Below are 15,226 nucleotides of genomic sequence, written 5' to 3' on the forward strand. Positions count from 1 at the left end.
GTCATGGGCGACAAGTATACATGTATTGTCATTGATTCTGTCACAAAATATAGCTCTCTTCTCAATCTATCCTACGACTACGTAAGCGTCGACGTCTACCGGGGGGTACAGTACGTTTAGTCAAATTGTACTACAAAAGTTTCTTCCAATTGGAAAAGCCGCTCAGTACTTCCTGCAGGGCTTCAAACCATTCCAATCTCTCTTCTTTCGAGTCGGCTGTCATCAGTTCTCTACGCGAAACTGTAAGAACGACTACATTTTTGGGAGACCGAGCGTACTTTCGAGATGAGTTCGGAGTTGCTAGTAGCAATCCGTTGGCTCTCACACATTCTTCCTTCGAAGCAACGGAAACCGTTCCGCCAACAAAATCCAACAAAGAAACTGATTCCAAACAAGGCTATAATAATAAACGATATTTGAAGCCAATCAGAATGAAAGAATGACGAAATCTACCTGCAGCTGCTTTACGTCTTCTGGATACTTCCAGAATTTCAACACTCCATTTTCAAGCTGAGCCCAACGACGATTCCACAGCGTGCCATCGTGACAAGTCTGTGAAAACGAAGTATATAGTAACAGACGTACGAAGCGATAGACCTCCTACCATGAATCCCGTGTGAGTGACGGTTGATTCTAAGTCAATTTTCGTTTTGAGGTGCAATGGGCCAAGGAGACATTCGCCAGAAAGCTAGAGCACGGGTCTTTCTTTCAATTTTTTCTCCAAGGTACCAACTCACCTCTTGTAATTGAAACGTCGTCATTTTGCAATTGGCAGGAGTGAGTTCAACTTTTCCAAGACGAACAAACCGGCTGGTTCGCTTGTCGCCACTTCCTTTCATATTCAGCTTCCTGCCTGCGCAGAAGATTTACGTCAAAGAGGCCTCTCACAATCACGCGACAAGGAGCGCTACTTCTTCACTACACTTAATTAACTATCTGGTTTCTTGAAAGTTAAAATACAGGTGGGAACCTAACACGCGCGAGAGAGATTTCGACATCTGAAAACGTACCGGATAACTTCAGAGACCGCCGACGAGTCTAAAAAAAAGAGATAAATAGCATCTCCGCCGCAGCCAGAGGCCACGGAAGACGACAATCTATTTAACTCACTTGACGACCGAATATTGCCTGAAGCTTCTTTGACGTTGACAATTTCGAAAACGGCGAATTGTGACGAGCCTAGAGAGAAAGAGAGAAAGTCTGATCAAGGCTTCCCAGACTATCCCATTCGGACTTACGCTGGCTAAGAGCGACTGAAGTTTCTGTTTCCTGTTCAGGGACGAATCTTGGTGAAGTTTTTTATACTCGTCTTGAGACAATTGAGTATGCTACAGCGAGAAACAGCGTTTCGTCTATACGCGCGTTTCACTTCGTTCTTCTTACCATTCCATACACTTCAAGAGATATCTTGAATTGCGGATCGGCTCCATGTCTGCACAAAGATATAATTTATTGGAAGGAAATAGAGGAGACGTCTCTCTCACAAGACTATTCTGTTTGAAAAATGAAGGTCGGCCTTGAAGTCTTTTTCGTGCGTGGACAGAAGATGAGTGCCAGCGATGCTCGTGTCGTCAAGACGAACGAGACAAAAAAAGGAAAAGCATTTGTGATCTAAGAACAGAGGGAGTATTGTAGGGGAAACAGCTCTAGCGGCGCCTACAGCTACAAAGCGTGGGCGACATCCAAAGGAAGACCCACACAACGAGCCATAGGAATATTTTCTCAGACGATAGAAGGACCAGTGTATTCCCAAAATAATCAACAAAAGACTTAGGAAAGAATCGCGTACTCACCGTATTTCTGCTTCAGCGACGAAACGAACTCCGGATCCAAAGGAAACGATATGTCTGTAGTACAAGAAACATAAAAAAAACACAAACTCACGGGGAAAAAGCGCACGCACCCGAAAGCACGATACTAGCGACGCACGACGACACTTCGAAAGCGTCCTTGTTCGCTCCGCCTCTCAACGACTCAATCTTCTCGAGAGAGGCAGCGCGTCTCTCCGCGGCGATTCTCAATAGGCGTTCGCCTTCTAATTCGGCGCCGACGCCCTTGCTTGCGCCGCGCACGTGATCCAAAGCGCAACCCGCCTGTCTTTCGATGTCCTCCTGTATAGCGACTTCTTGCAAGAGCAACTTCAAAAAAAAAAATAATACAGTAGAAGCTCTGTCGTTTTCTTGTGCGAAATGAAAAAAAGATTACTTTCATAGCGTCGTTCTCGTGAAGAGCTCGTAGAGCCGAATTCTCCATCATCATCGTCACCGAATAGCTCTTTTTCAACTGCGCCGGCGGGCCCCCTTCCGAGGATCCCACCGATCCGCTACGACTGCTACTTCGCGAGCTCGGCGCCGTCGTCCCGGCGCCGCTATCCAAACGCGAGCGCTTCATCGACGACGCGGGAAGCGGTAGTCGTCCCGGCGAAAACGACGATCGGCGCCCGAAAACGCGAATCTCCTCGTCGCGATTCGGCGCGAGAAGACGCGCGGCGTCGAATCGCGACGACGATAACGTCGACGTCGACGAGGACGAGTCGTCGTCGGCGTCGTCGACGCCAGCGCCGCCGCCGTCTTCCCATTCGAATTCGAACTCGAATTCGTCGCTCGATCGTTCGTCGATGTGCTGACGTCGAAGGGAGTCGCTGAGCGCTTTGCGCGCCGGCGAGAAGAGCTCGTCGTCGTTGCGCCGCTGCTCCTGCTGCTGCATGGCTGGCAGCGATGGAACCGCGCTTTCGTTCGTTGGTGTCGGTGTGGGCGTGGTGGGCGAATCCAATCGACGACGTTTCGGTGAGAACGTTCCCACGTCCGACTGATTTAGTCGTTCGGGTTTTGCGGTCGGCGTCGACGTCGCTTGCCTTTCGGCTTCGACGATCGGTTCGTTGTCGAAAGACGATGACGTGGTGCGTTTGCGACCGGCGGCGGCGAACGTGGCGCGTTTCTGTCGTTCGGCTTTCCGAGCGAGGATTTTCTAACGGAAACGAACGTGGCGTTTTTTGATCGTTCGTCCACCTGTGGGTTTCGTCTCGCGAGGGTGCGAGGCGCTACCTGAGTGATTGGGTCCATTCACGGTCACACGTCTGGGTCAGTTCCTAATCGTCGCCGATTCTGTGTCAGTTGTGTGAGCCTTCTCCAGACCGTTCGAATTGAAATAGCCGCTTGATGACATGCGCAGAGCTCGGGGGAGTCATCATTTTTAGCACGTGACTATTTTACAGTTATGACTGGTGTAAATTCATTTTCTACTCTCTACACTTTCCCTAATGCATTCTACCACTATTTCTGCTTCTTTGATCACCTTTTCTTTAGGTAGATGGCTGAATGCTATTCGCAAATAATTCTTGAAATCCCCGTGAACAGAAAAACTACCCAAAACAAAAAGGTAGAACAAGAATTTTACAACAAGCTTATAGATTACAAATTTCCTGGAAAAACTTTCACGTTTTGACGTAAACACGAAATTGAAATGTCTAAAGTCACTCATGTCTCTGCTGCACACAGACAGCCTGCCCCTATGTACCTTTTGCTGCAATTGACTCGGGCAATTTCATCCAAATAAAAAACCCACCCTATAGACGCATAGCAAGCGCGCCTCCTTAGACTCTGTAATGCACGTACCTGTGGTTTCTTGTATTTTATACATGATGGTAGTCCTCTGTCGAAGATATCACACAGAGCTGAAGCGTTCTCCTATATACAGTATATAGCATTCACCTTCTAAAAATGAATAAAAAATTTTCTTCATTGCCTTGTAAATAGCTTTTGCCCTCAGCAGTAAGTCATCAAGCAGTCCCAGCTGAATAGCGCTTGCCATTATTCCCGTAGCACAGTGATTGGGAGCTCCTCCAGACTTGATGTGAGCGCTAGAAGAACTTTAATTAGTAAAAATCCGAAATCTTTAATCAATATCACACCTTTCTGCAATTATGTCTCGGACGCGTTTTGGAGCCTCCATCCATCCAAGCCGCAAGCCAGGAGCAAAGATTTTAGAAAACGTCGCATTGGAGACAACGTGTCCTTTATAATTCGGATCATCCCTAATGATAGAGATCACTTTTAATCAATTCTTCCAAGCATAACTTGGAACTATTACTTTGAGTCATAGGCAAACAATCGCCGGTGCTTCTTTTCTGTGAGAGGTAGGAGATGGTATACGTCATCACAGATAACCAGTAGATCATGCTTTCGCGCTATTCGTACAACCTCCTTTGCTCGCTCTAGAAAACCGATTCAAATTACTGAGACAGTTGGTTAGTTTATTGATTTTTTCTCAAACCTTTCGACAAGCAATAGCCGGTGGGATTGTGATACACGGGAATGGTATAGAACAGTGCACGGAAAGGTGAGCAATCGGTCAAAGCGTGACTCTCTTTTCCACCCAACTCTCTCTCAACAATAACTTCCAATTCATCAGTCAACACACCATCTTCATCAAGAGGGACTAAGATACGGTGGTCAATTCTCACTCTCAAAACAAGGAAGTTTGCAGGCCATGTGCAAAATGCCACCTACTCGTTGGTACATGGGACTTCCGTACCGCTTATCAAAACACAAAAGGTACCCTCTATAACAAACAAATTCACCGCAACCGTAACTAAGCAAAGATCTAGTACCAGACGCGTCACAAGACTAATCTAATCACAACAATGCGGTCACCTGTGCCCTACGCAGCCAGCAGACACAATCGCCTATAAAAAGTGACCCTAATGGAACTACAGAGCAGCCTGTGCCATATATATATATATACGGCTCTGGCCTGTTCAAGACGGTCACCTGCTCATTAGCGGAAAGCAGCACCTGACGTCTACACAAGCAGTCCTCGTGCTACAGCTAACTAGCCCCGAGGGATGGATTCAAGTGAACCGGAAGGTAATAGGCACAGTCAATGTTCTTGTTCTTATAACCGGATATCTATCACTATGTATCACATTTTAGTTCTGTACCTGGCACGATTCGAAGTCCTGCTTGCTCGAGCTGCCATTTTGCTCCCGCAAAGGTCAACTCCTCGACGAAGACGACGTCGCCCGGTCGAGAAAACTGCGACGCAAGCGTACGCACGCCGTCGGTCGCTCCGCAATTCGTCAATAGATCCGTTCTGTAGATCGAGGAACCCGGAAGTGGAGTCGGGAACAAAAGTCAGTGTAATGCACGTACTCGAATACTTGTTCGCCGAATTCGCGCGTGAGGAAACGAGCGAGCGACTGGCAGAACGGCTGAAATGGGTCGAATCGACTGCCGTACATCATCAGCTCGATCGCGCTCTCTTGCGACTTTGTACAGCGAGAAGATCGTCTTGAGGAATGCCTTACTGGGAAGATGAAAGCCTACCATGCTATGAATTGATGCCTCTTTGTACGCGGCTGTCGCCCTTCGAAGGATTTCGTCTGATGGCACGCCTATTAGAAAAATAGGACATTGGCGGTCTTTGCTCAGTGAAGCAAAACGTTGTTAGGACCATAGCCAAGAGATTGACCAGTTCGACTGTCGAAGAGAGGACCCAATGGACCGCTTCTGCCTTCCATCCTCCACAAGTTCACGTGACTACTTCGGAAAGCGCACGTGAAAGTCTGGCTTCTACAGTTCTTTGATACAGGAGCGAAAACATGATTCCTTTTCGGACTAATTTTAAGTGGACAAGGAAGCAGCCCGTTTTCTTCGCTGATTGATCTAAATGTATGCATCGATTGACTGATACTGTTAGTGAGAGGAGGACATCTCGCTGATGGAACTGCCTCCACAAATATCCCGTACCCCAACGCCAATATGAGTAGCTTTACTCTGTTTCTTCTTCTATTTCTTGCTGCTGCCCGAGCCTGTCAAAATGGCAAGAACATACTGTTCCTCATTGCTGACGACGGTGGCTTTGAAGCTGGAGGTACCACCTTTGAATAGTCTCCTCCATTTGAAATTGGGCTCCTGAAAAACGCTCTTGTGCAATATAGTATACAACAACACCGCCATACAGTCACCCAATATAGACGCTCTTGGGCAAATGAGTACCATCTTCGATCACGCCTACACGTCAGTTTCAAGTTGTAGTCCTAGGTAGACAAGAACCAAGATAGAACGATATATATTTCAAAATAAATTATTTTTCAGTCGCTCTGCTATTCTTACTGGTCTTCCAACGCATCAAAATGGGATGTGTAAGTTACTCTCTGCTCTCGACATGAATGCCAACTGGATTTCGTTCATCTCGTATAGATGGACTGGAACACAGCGTGCATCATTTTCAGTCGTTTGAAGGCGTGCACAGTTTGCCCATGATACTTCACAGCGCTCACTACAGAACTGGAATCATTGGTACTGTACTTGTACATCCAGTCACTTGCACTGCACGTTCAATGTCTAGGAAAGAAGCATGTTGCTCCAATGGACGTTTACCCGTTCGATTACTCCAAAACTGAATTTGACGATCCAGGGATGGTATGCACTTAGTGAGTCCATTGCTGCTTTCACAGCTTATCGTTTCTTGCAGAGTCGCCAGTTTGGCAGAAACATCACACTCATCAAAGAATTGACTCAGGAATTTTTGAGTCAATGCAAAAATGACTCTCGGCCTATTTTCCTTTGTAACCTTTTTCTACTGGTTACATATATCCGCATCAAATTATTTTTTAGACATTGGCTTTCGTGACCCCCATAGATGTGGGGGTTCAGTTGGAGAATTCTGCGAAATCTGGGGCTCCGGTGGCGAGCATGGCGACATTCCTGACTGGAAGCCATTGCACTACGATCCAGAAAAAGTGAAAGTCCCGTTCAACGTGCCAGACACTCCAATAGTAAACACTCACTTTTCAAGCAGATAAAGGATAGACGTTTTACCTCAGGCGCGTCAAGACTTGGCCAATCAGTATACAAGCATTAGCCGACTTGACCAGGGAATAGGACTCGTTGTGAAGGAATTTGAAACAGCTGGCCTTTTGAACAACACTCTAATAGTCTACTTCAGGTAAAACCTTTACTCGCCTAACGCTGATTATATGATATGTAGTCCATCTTTAGTGACAACGGAATTCCATTCCCAGGTAGCAATATTCGGGAGAAAAAAGATGTTGTCATTTCTATCTTTAGCTGCAAAGACAAATTTGTATGAGCCTGGAATGGGCGAACCTATGTTTGTGTACAGCCCTGAGGCCAAAAATCGCGGGCATCACAGCCAAGCACTAGTCAGCTCTGTTGACTTGCTTCCAACTGCTTTAGATTGGGCTGGAGTACACTATCCATCTTATTCTCTAAATGGAAAACACGTAAAAAACAAAATTTTATTGAATTATAAATGAAAAAATTGGTTTAGGTTAACCTAACCGGAATGTCTTTGTTGCCTATTCTCGACGAAAAGAATCCGTCGGACAGGGACACGGTCTTTGCATCACATCAGTGCCACGAGGCAGCTAAATTAGTTAAACAGTTCATTTGATTTTGCAATCTTATCTTCAGGTTACAATGTACTACCCTATGAGAGTCATACACCAAAAAAATTATAAACTGATTTACAACATCGCCGGAAATTTGACGTACCCTATTGCCGGAGACTTGTATGGATCCCCAAGTAACCAGAAAATTCGGTCGAAAGCGTTTTCTATGACGTGATCTCGCGTACTTAGGACCTATTAAATCGAATGAAGTCTTCCCAGTCGCTAAATTGGTACAAGACTTATAATCAGTACTCATACAGAGGACAATGGGAACTGTTCAATCTTGAAGAGTAAACGTCGAGTACTACAGTACCAGGTTCACGGTAGAAAAATATCCTTTTTATAGCGATCCCCAGGAGGCTCACAATCTTGCTAACAGTCCTGATCACGCCGATCTGCTTCAATCCATGCAGGCCGTATTGAAGAAGTGGCAGGAAGAGACCAACGATCCGTGGTTGGTCAAGTACACTCACGAATAAAAAAAAACTACTTCATACGCTTTTTTCGTCAGCGTTTTTTGTAAGCAAAAAGTTTCATAAGCTAAGAAAGAACTTTTTTTCTAAGCGCACGGTGTTTCTTTGTTTTGATCGGCTGCAGCAAAAATGCTTTGAAAAATACTTTTGCGTGCTGTCGACGTGATCATGGGAGGCTCCTTCAAGACGTTGCATGATTTGACGTCATTTGAAATCAGATTTTTAGCTTCAACGAACCGGACGTGAATACCGCGAACTCTGTCAATCAGCAAACCGGTGTGTATGTCTTCAATTTTAAACTGGACATCCCTCAAAACGACTTTCTGAATTGCCAAAAAGACATCGTAGGAGAGAAAATATCCCACGCCCCAACAATAGGGAGGAAACTTATCTCCAGCGTACTCCGATTTCGTGAGAGCGAATTTATTCAGCACCGGATTCCGATTGACTTCCATTCGATACAGAATGCAGTATCCCGCGTAGATTGACTTGCCTTGCGAGCTGGCAATAATCGGATTGTGAGTCAGCCAATCAATGGCGCGTCTCACGTTCACAAACACGTCGTCGTCTGTTTTGAGAATAAAGTTAAATCGAAATCTCGATTGAATCCAATCGAAAGCGGCAACTTTCTTTCGTGTCAAATTCCAATAGCTCTCAATAGCATCGACAGTGAGAATGTCCTTGTGAAGACATTTTTCCACTTCGACAGCGTCATTGACACTCTCGTCCTTTGCATCTCGACCCAAAACGAAGGCGTACGTGCAGTTGAAAGGATTCCCAGTAGAAAATCCAAATCTGGATCGGAGCCAAGTTTTTCTTAATAAGTCTCTTCTCTGAAAATTTTCAGCAGCGGACATTATCAGAGTAAATAGATATACGTCTCGACGAGAAGATTCATCGCTGCAGAAGGCGGGAGACGATGATAGATGTTTGCACGGGTCCGACGTCGGCGAGAAAAAGCGAGCGTGCTTTGGAGAGAGAAGATCGGAACGGCACGGCTCGCTCGTCGAAGAAAATGAGATATCGTGAGAACGGGAGGAGTTGTCTACCGAATTTGCTGGAGCCGCGGTCTGGATAGGGACTCGAAAAAAGTTGGCTTCATATAATAACGCTGCAAAGGTCAGAGCAAAGAGTAGCACGACCAAAGCGAGTTGTTCTCGGCGTTTCATCGCCAAACAGGGCCTGATCGCCAACGCCAAAGAGATTGAAGTAACGCGCTTTAGCCACCCTAATCACCCGCAAGCTCTCTGGAGCTCTCTGGAGCTTTTTCTCCCGCCCTAAAACGCAAGAAATTGTTCGAAGGTACGATGCAAAAGTTACGCCGCTGTACACGAGCTTTTTACAGTGCGGCGTCCGGGCCCCCTTCAGTGGACCGTTCGATCATGCGTCTCGTTCGACGTTGCCCGACGCGTATTCCTTCGATAGTCGTCGAAAAGACGTCTTTGACGCGTCTTAAGGGAAGGCGGGTTCACATTAGCTTACGCTGGGCCTGCGTCCGTCCAGCGTCAGCGTCGCGTCCGTCAGCGTTGCGTCTGCGGTTGCGTAAAATCGTTCACATTACCAATTACCCAGCGTCATTATTTTAGCGCACTATGATTTGTCAGTGCAGTTGCGCTGGACGGACACTTCGAGAGGGTCGTTCTATGAATATCGAATAGACATGACGACATGACGACCTCATCTATCATGTCGCATGATCGCATCTGAACGATGCCACCGAAGTTTCAAGACTTCTTTTGGTCGACTTGAGTTTGAGACAGTTCCAAAAAGGATAGCCGCGAGACGCGGCAATTCGGCCACGTACGGCCTTGGCTATCCTTCTCAAAACCGTCTCAAACTCAAAGATGGTTGGTAGCATCGTTGTTCAGATGCGATCCTGCGACATGATGGAATTCATAGAACTCTGTCCAAAGTAGGCAGATCTTGGGGCGTGTCCGTACCAGACCCTCTCTCGGCGAGTGTCCTCCGGGAGTCCGGGACCTCTACGCGAGAGGGTCTGGGGACTAGCGTAGGCTAATGTGGCCTTAAATTGGCCAATAGCATTAGTACTGTACTGTAGCTATGAATTAGGCCATTTCTACTAACTCTGACATTTGTTGCTGAATTTCTGTGCAGAATTACCTTCAGTGGAGATTAGAAATCAACCGCAGGGAGGAAAACGCTTGAAATGTAAAGAACTGACGGTTGATGTCAAGACTGAAGGCGTGTCGTTCCAGTGGTGGATAGTTGCTGAAGAAGGGGGCGCGGTCAAACTATCTGGCTCACCAAAATGCACCGTTTACGAGTGTGACCTGTATTTCTGCGTGATTAGTAGTTCACGCCATGTTACATCAGTTTCAGATATCGTGGAAATTGAAGGTGCTTGGTTCTTGATCAGTGCTGATTTGAGCCGTTAGTTTGGTGACTTGGATTTATTTTGTAGGACAAAGCGATAACAGACTCTTTTCGCCTTACTGGCCTCTTCGCACTTTGAATCCGCCAAGTTACGTGAGTATCGACCATAGCGCGTTGATTTATTTAATCGTTTATAGAGCTTGAATAGGCTCCATTCGCGCCTTCCTCCAACAAGATTTCTGAGTACATGGCGCAGTTTAGAGCAGGTGGCCCGGCAGCGCCGTTTTTTTCAAGCTTTACAAAAGCCACCAGTGATATTGCGATTTCGGACTCTGTATTAGACTGGTTTTGTTTCGCAATGAAGAAAGGCCTTACGAAATCGCCACGTGCAGATGAACACATCTCTTCGGCTTTGGAGGTTCTATGCTCGTCGTCCATAACAATCACGCCACAGTTTTTTACTTGTGATCCTTCCGTCACATGGTCCGCGAATAGCAACGTCAAAGGGGAGTATCGGGTTGATATTGCAGCATTCCTTAAATTCTCTTCGTGTATGTTCTACCCTGTTGTCTTGGGTGAAAGAAAAGACGGCGAACGTGGTAATAAACAGCAAGCAAAGTGTCCAGTCGCGCGTGCTTACCAATGCCAAAGAAAAAGGGTGCACCATGCATTGGTGTCACATATACTTCTTACGGAGAAGAAGCTCTCAGTAGTAGAGCGCTTTGCTGCAAAAGGGCTCTTTCCTTCCCTGCTGTTCGCTATTGTAAAAGAAAGCTTCAGCTTGTACGGAGTGACTACTAGTGCACTGGGTAGGCGACCGTGAAAAAATATCCGAGTCTTTTCTCTGCTCCGTTAACGTCAACGACGATGACTCGAAGTTCGCAGCCTGGCATTAGTGCTTAAATTAGGGATTCAAGACATTGAAACATTGATTGGTTCGATTAACGCGGGATCTAGTGACTGTTTATCAACGTTTCCTGTCTTGAAGCCATCTTGTCTTCCTTCTCTGCGATACACAAATTTGATCAACAGCAGGGTTTTTGAAGCGGAATATGAGAAGAACATAATGCACATGCATATCCTGCGACCCAATGGGGCTCCGTGACTTATCTTGGAGATCTTATCAGGATCGTGACAGACCTCCAAGAGAGACAGTAAACTACCATATAAGGCTAAGTTGCATATACCATTACTGTGCGGTACTGCATTATAAATCTTTGCCCATCTTCACCCACCGCTTTCTCAAATAAAAAGTACTACACCACAGCCGCTACACACTCAGCTGGGTGACTGCACTTCTGCTGTCCGTTCCTTTGGAAGGGGCACTTTAGCTGGTAAAATATATAGAGCTCATGTATATATATACATTTGGCGCACGCTTAGAGAGACGGGTTAGGGTCTTATCATTTGGTGATTGTTGTCAATGTTGTGTCATCGTGGGAAGGTGACATCAGCCGCTCTGCAGACTCTATGTCTGACCTCACCGAACCCAATTCAATCAGGTCACGACGTTTTGTAACATGTATGACGTGTGGTACATTTATTGTGACGACTTAAGGTAAAAAGCTTTGCGTCAGGGCGGCTAAAAGCATTTGCATTTCGTGGGATTGGGTGTGGGAGTTTCTGAAGGAACCGGATCGTTTTCTTTTCTAAACCTGGGAATCTCGTGAGGTTTAGAGAGGGACCTGGGAACTGTTGTCACGTCGATATTCCTGTCACCTCGGTTAGATTGTTACTCGTGGGAGGAGAGACCTACTGTGACGATTATCATGATGGGCTCATATGCTGTGGTATTTGTGATCCAATGACTAAACCAGACTGTCAAACTCAGGTTCCTGGCATACCTAGGATTCTAAAACCGCTATGCTGAGAGCCGAACAGGGGACGTCGGATATTTAAACTGGGTACCTACATCGCTCACCTTTGTGCTCCCCTACTGTACCTAATTATGCAGAAATCAAATGCCATTTTATTATTCGGCATCTGACGTGTCGCAAAGGTTGCTGTTACGAGTCTTATGACGCACACTTTGCGGCACTTCGCGGTCCGGCGGATGACCTCGGTGAACCCGCCCACCGGAAGTGCAAGACAAAAGAAACCATAGGGTGGCGTTGCCCGACTATAAAGGAACGTCGTCTCCTCCGACGATCTCATTCTCATTTCATTCGAGATGTGGACGTTGTTGATTTCAAGCTTTCTTCTTTTTGCTCTTATTGAAGCACAATCGCCGGCGGAATTTCCTCCCTGCCCTCCCTGCATAAAAAGCCAATGCAGGTACCCGAATGGAAGACTCGACTGCCCAGGCGGAATCGTCGTCAAGGACAAGCGCTGTCCGTGCTGCTTCGAGTGTGCTAAGCAAGAGCACGAGTACTGTGATCTGCCCGAACTGCAAGACGGGTCGCGACGATCGTGGCACTACTGCGACGAGGGACTCGCGTGCAAGCAGAGCAGCGGCGACTCAGTGTGCCAGGGCACAGCGAGACGCTCGTGTACGCGCGGAACGACTTTCAATATTGGCTGCATGAACTGTTCGTGCTCCGACGGACGAGTTCGATGTGTTGTGAATCCTGAAATGAACGAGTGTCCGACGCCACCACCGCGGTGTCCGGACGGCACCAAACCGCGTCAGACGGCCGAGTCTTGCTGCAACGTGTGCGTCGCTTCTTGCATAAATCCTGGCAGGTGCGAGGACGCTCCGCCGATTATCCTGAGACGTCCTTTGGTGAAGATAAAGGCTTTTGTCGGCCAGCCGTTCTCTTATTCCTTCACAGTGATGGGCGTCAATATGGCATATGAGATCGCCGAGCCGATAAACGGAGCGACATACACCGCCAATAAAATTGTAAAAGTCGACAAGAATCGTGCCGTTGAAGTTTTTGAGGTCACGGTGACGGGTTTTGCCGAAGGCGTCTATAATATCTGTGTTTCAAATGATGTGGGGACTGCTCATGTTGTTACTCTGGTTCAATATGTAAAACGTAAATGCTTATTGGAAGATAAAATAATAATTATTAATGTATTTGATGATGTTAGAACCTTCTGCGAGCAAATGCTGTGGCTTTGAGGTTGGGGAAGGAATGTGTCATTGGAGGTCGTCAAGCTCAAACGGTCTTGCGTTCAAACGTAGAAGGGGAGCCGCTGATACTCCTGGTACTGGTCCTCAAACGGGATACAATGAAACAGGTACAAGCAGAAATTTATTTTCTTATTGATTCCAAAGGAAAACGTGTCCCCTTTCTTTAGAGTACTATGTGTACGCGGACAGATTATATACGGCCAAATACGGCGACACAGTGTTGCTGTGCAGTCCGAAGATTAGACCACAGCAGAATTATACAAAAATTAGTTTCGCTTATCATATGCACGGAAAAGATGTTGGCCATCTGCTTGTGAAGCAAACACTAAACTTCGGAAATTGTGCACCAAAGAAAACTTCGACCTTATGGAGGCGTTCTGGAAGTCAATCCAATGAATGGCTAACGGCAGAAGTTTTGCTCATTACTGAACCGTCGCGGTATAAATACATGACTATTTATTTTGTCGTAAAGATTGGCGGCAACGGACCTGAGGGAGATATCGCTATTGATAACATCAAATTTTCGTAAACACTTGAGAGAACGTTGATGTGATGAATGACGTAGTCGTAACGCGCTACATTGCCCGCTTGCCTGTGATCTTTTCTTTCTTTCTTTCGTTCTTTCTGCGCGTTTGTGAGCACTAAAGGGGCTTTGGATGTCGCTTCGCGGGGCTTAGGAGGCGCCCTTACGCTTTTTGAGAGATCGGCACGCGGGCACTGCAGCGACGGTCTGCGCTCGGAACTCGCACTTGCAAACTGTAATCAAACAAGTTCCCTGCGCTGCTTTGCAATGTTTCTCGATCGATACGGCGGTCGCTAATTTTTGGAAACAAAGATACAATGATTTTTACCTCTAGCACATGACTGCGCTCAGCTCTGCTATAAAATTCATTGGAGAAGAAGTCATTTTGGATCATGTGCAAGTTGTCAGCTTCTAGCTCTTTTCGCGCGATATCAAACTGCATGAACCCTTCTATGGTCTAAGTACGTTGTAAAAATTGAAACCGTGAATCGAGTAGGTCATGATCGACTTGCCCGATTTGTTGATGACACGTTCATCTATACTTTATCGCAGCCAATCCGTGATACGAGGGCCCCTGCTTCATGATTATGTCCTATCCACTTGTTTCGCCGCATTCGAACTGGAAAAGATTGAATCAGGTAATTTCCAATGCACGTTCTCTTGAAGTCTTCTTATTCGTTATGCATGTCAATTAGTCACTCCCGACGGGAACAACAATCTTGAGTATCAAGGTCTTGATGAAACGAGCATCACTTTATATAACGGGTACAGAGCTTGAAATTTCCATAGGACACCTAGTCCCGCTCTAGCCTAAAGACGGCGGCAGTACGTGTGATGCTTATTAGAGTTTGCACAGTGGACATTGAGGCCGTATACAGGAGCTGGACGCCGTATACGGTCCGTAACATATGTTTTCTGGAGCAGTCCTGAAGGAACTGTTGGGATTTCAATGCTAGCGCGGTAAGAATCGTGTCTTCTTTTTCATATACCGTATGCATGTATGCACGCACGTGTGAGGACTATAAGTGCTAAAAATAGATAGCAGGTCTACCAACGCTGGGTACGACTCCGTGGGAATGCAACTTCGGCCAAGTTCTTAGTCAACATTTTAATTTTCCGAAAAACGATTAGCGCATTTTTTCTTTTGCCTCTACACAGCCTACGTCGCTTCAGACGGTTCGTCCGTTTAAGAACAGATGTTGCTATCATAAGCTAGTATACATTTTTGTTCAAGAAGGATGAGACGAGACCACTGTCGATCAGTTTCGACGGGGATCGGCTTGCTGTTTTGCACAACTTTCCAACCGCTCTATCCAAACCGAAGATGATATCTTTCATGCACGTTTGGAATCGAGACGGCAGGTTCCGCCGCCAGTTCCGTTTATACTGTATAGTCCTCCCGGAAC

General features: G+C 46.5%; 5 protein-coding genes and 1 long non-coding RNA gene across 8 annotated transcripts; 3 read left to right on the top strand and 3 right to left on the bottom strand.

The window, feature by feature from the left end:
• Positions 1-4: 4 nt before the first annotated feature.
• LOC136190212 (anillin-like) lies at positions 5-3,161 on the bottom strand. Its single transcript, XM_065978311.1, has 14 exons — positions 3,045-3,161; positions 2,206-2,967; positions 1,904-2,138; positions 1,794-1,847; positions 1,485-1,611; positions 1,384-1,432; positions 1,239-1,328; positions 1,111-1,179; positions 1,011-1,038; positions 738-853; positions 605-688; positions 454-552; positions 279-397; positions 5-230 (listed from the first exon to the last, which is right to left on the bottom strand). Exons 1-14 carry the CDS (start codon positions 3,060-3,062, stop codon positions 131-133), a joined length of 1,950 nt encoding a protein of 649 aa, XP_065834383.1. The 5' UTR covers positions 3,063-3,161; the 3' UTR covers positions 5-130.
• Positions 3,156-5,529, bottom strand: LOC136190217 (2-aminoadipate transaminase-like). Its single transcript, XM_065978317.1, has 12 exons — positions 5,452-5,529; positions 5,325-5,392; positions 5,151-5,266; positions 4,940-5,091; positions 4,273-4,437; positions 4,090-4,213; positions 3,911-4,033; positions 3,745-3,859; positions 3,615-3,686; positions 3,517-3,565; positions 3,415-3,466; positions 3,156-3,361 (listed from the first exon to the last, which is right to left on the bottom strand). Exons 1-12 carry the CDS (start codon positions 5,516-5,518, stop codon positions 3,232-3,234), a joined length of 1,233 nt encoding a protein of 410 aa, XP_065834389.1. The 5' UTR covers positions 5,519-5,529; the 3' UTR covers positions 3,156-3,231.
• LOC136190216 (N-sulphoglucosamine sulphohydrolase-like) lies at positions 4,936-8,025 on the top strand. 2 transcript variants are annotated; one of them, XM_065978316.1, is made up of 15 exons: positions 4,936-5,046; positions 5,098-5,871; positions 5,939-6,041; positions 6,096-6,142; positions 6,201-6,299; positions 6,349-6,422; positions 6,475-6,568; positions 6,618-6,778; positions 6,827-6,948; positions 7,002-7,024; positions 7,071-7,246; positions 7,294-7,386; positions 7,437-7,559; positions 7,607-7,704; positions 7,761-8,025. In XM_065978316.1, exons 2-15 carry the CDS (start codon positions 5,760-5,762, stop codon positions 7,891-7,893), a joined length of 1,458 nt encoding a protein of 485 aa, XP_065834388.1. In that variant the 5' UTR covers positions 4,936-5,046; positions 5,098-5,759; the 3' UTR covers positions 7,894-8,025. The 2 variants fall into 2 exon arrangements, with proteins under 2 accessions (XP_065834388.1, XP_065834387.1); XM_065978315.1 differs by having other exon boundaries at positions 7,437-7,548; positions 7,604-7,704; positions 7,761-7,889.
• Positions 7,248-9,464, bottom strand: LOC136190220 (beta-1,3-galactosyltransferase 5-like). Its single transcript, XM_065978320.1, has 2 exons — positions 9,218-9,464; positions 7,248-9,164 (listed from the first exon to the last, which is right to left on the bottom strand). Exon 2 carries the CDS (start codon positions 9,054-9,056, stop codon positions 7,974-7,976), a length of 1,083 nt encoding a protein of 360 aa, XP_065834392.1. The 5' UTR covers positions 9,057-9,164; positions 9,218-9,464; the 3' UTR covers positions 7,248-7,973.
• On the top strand, positions 9,109-11,487 carry LOC136190224 (uncharacterized). 2 transcript variants are annotated; one of them, XR_010670524.1, is made up of 4 exons: positions 9,109-9,189; positions 9,233-10,245; positions 10,310-10,374; positions 10,430-11,487. It is a non-coding gene; the product is annotated as an uncharacterized lncRNA (long non-coding RNA). The 2 variants fall into 2 exon arrangements; XR_010670523.1 differs by having other exon boundaries at positions 9,113-9,189; positions 10,003-10,245.
• Positions 11,488-12,376: 889 nt separating this feature from the next.
• On the top strand, positions 12,377-13,959 carry LOC136190003 (uncharacterized). Its single transcript, XM_065978077.1, has 3 exons — positions 12,377-13,199; positions 13,255-13,404; positions 13,465-13,959. The coding sequence occupies exons 1-3, from the start codon at positions 12,392-12,394 to the stop codon at positions 13,824-13,826; spliced, it is 1,320 nt and encodes a 439-aa protein (XP_065834149.1). The 5' UTR covers positions 12,377-12,391; the 3' UTR covers positions 13,827-13,959.
• Positions 13,960-15,226: the final 1,267 nt, after the last annotated feature.

Source organism: Oscarella lobularis, chromosome 8, assembly GCF_947507565.1.
Source record: "Oscarella lobularis chromosome 8, ooOscLobu1.1, whole genome shotgun sequence".
NCBI classification, from domain to species: domain Eukaryota; kingdom Metazoa; phylum Porifera; class Homoscleromorpha; order Homosclerophorida; family Oscarellidae; genus Oscarella; species Oscarella lobularis.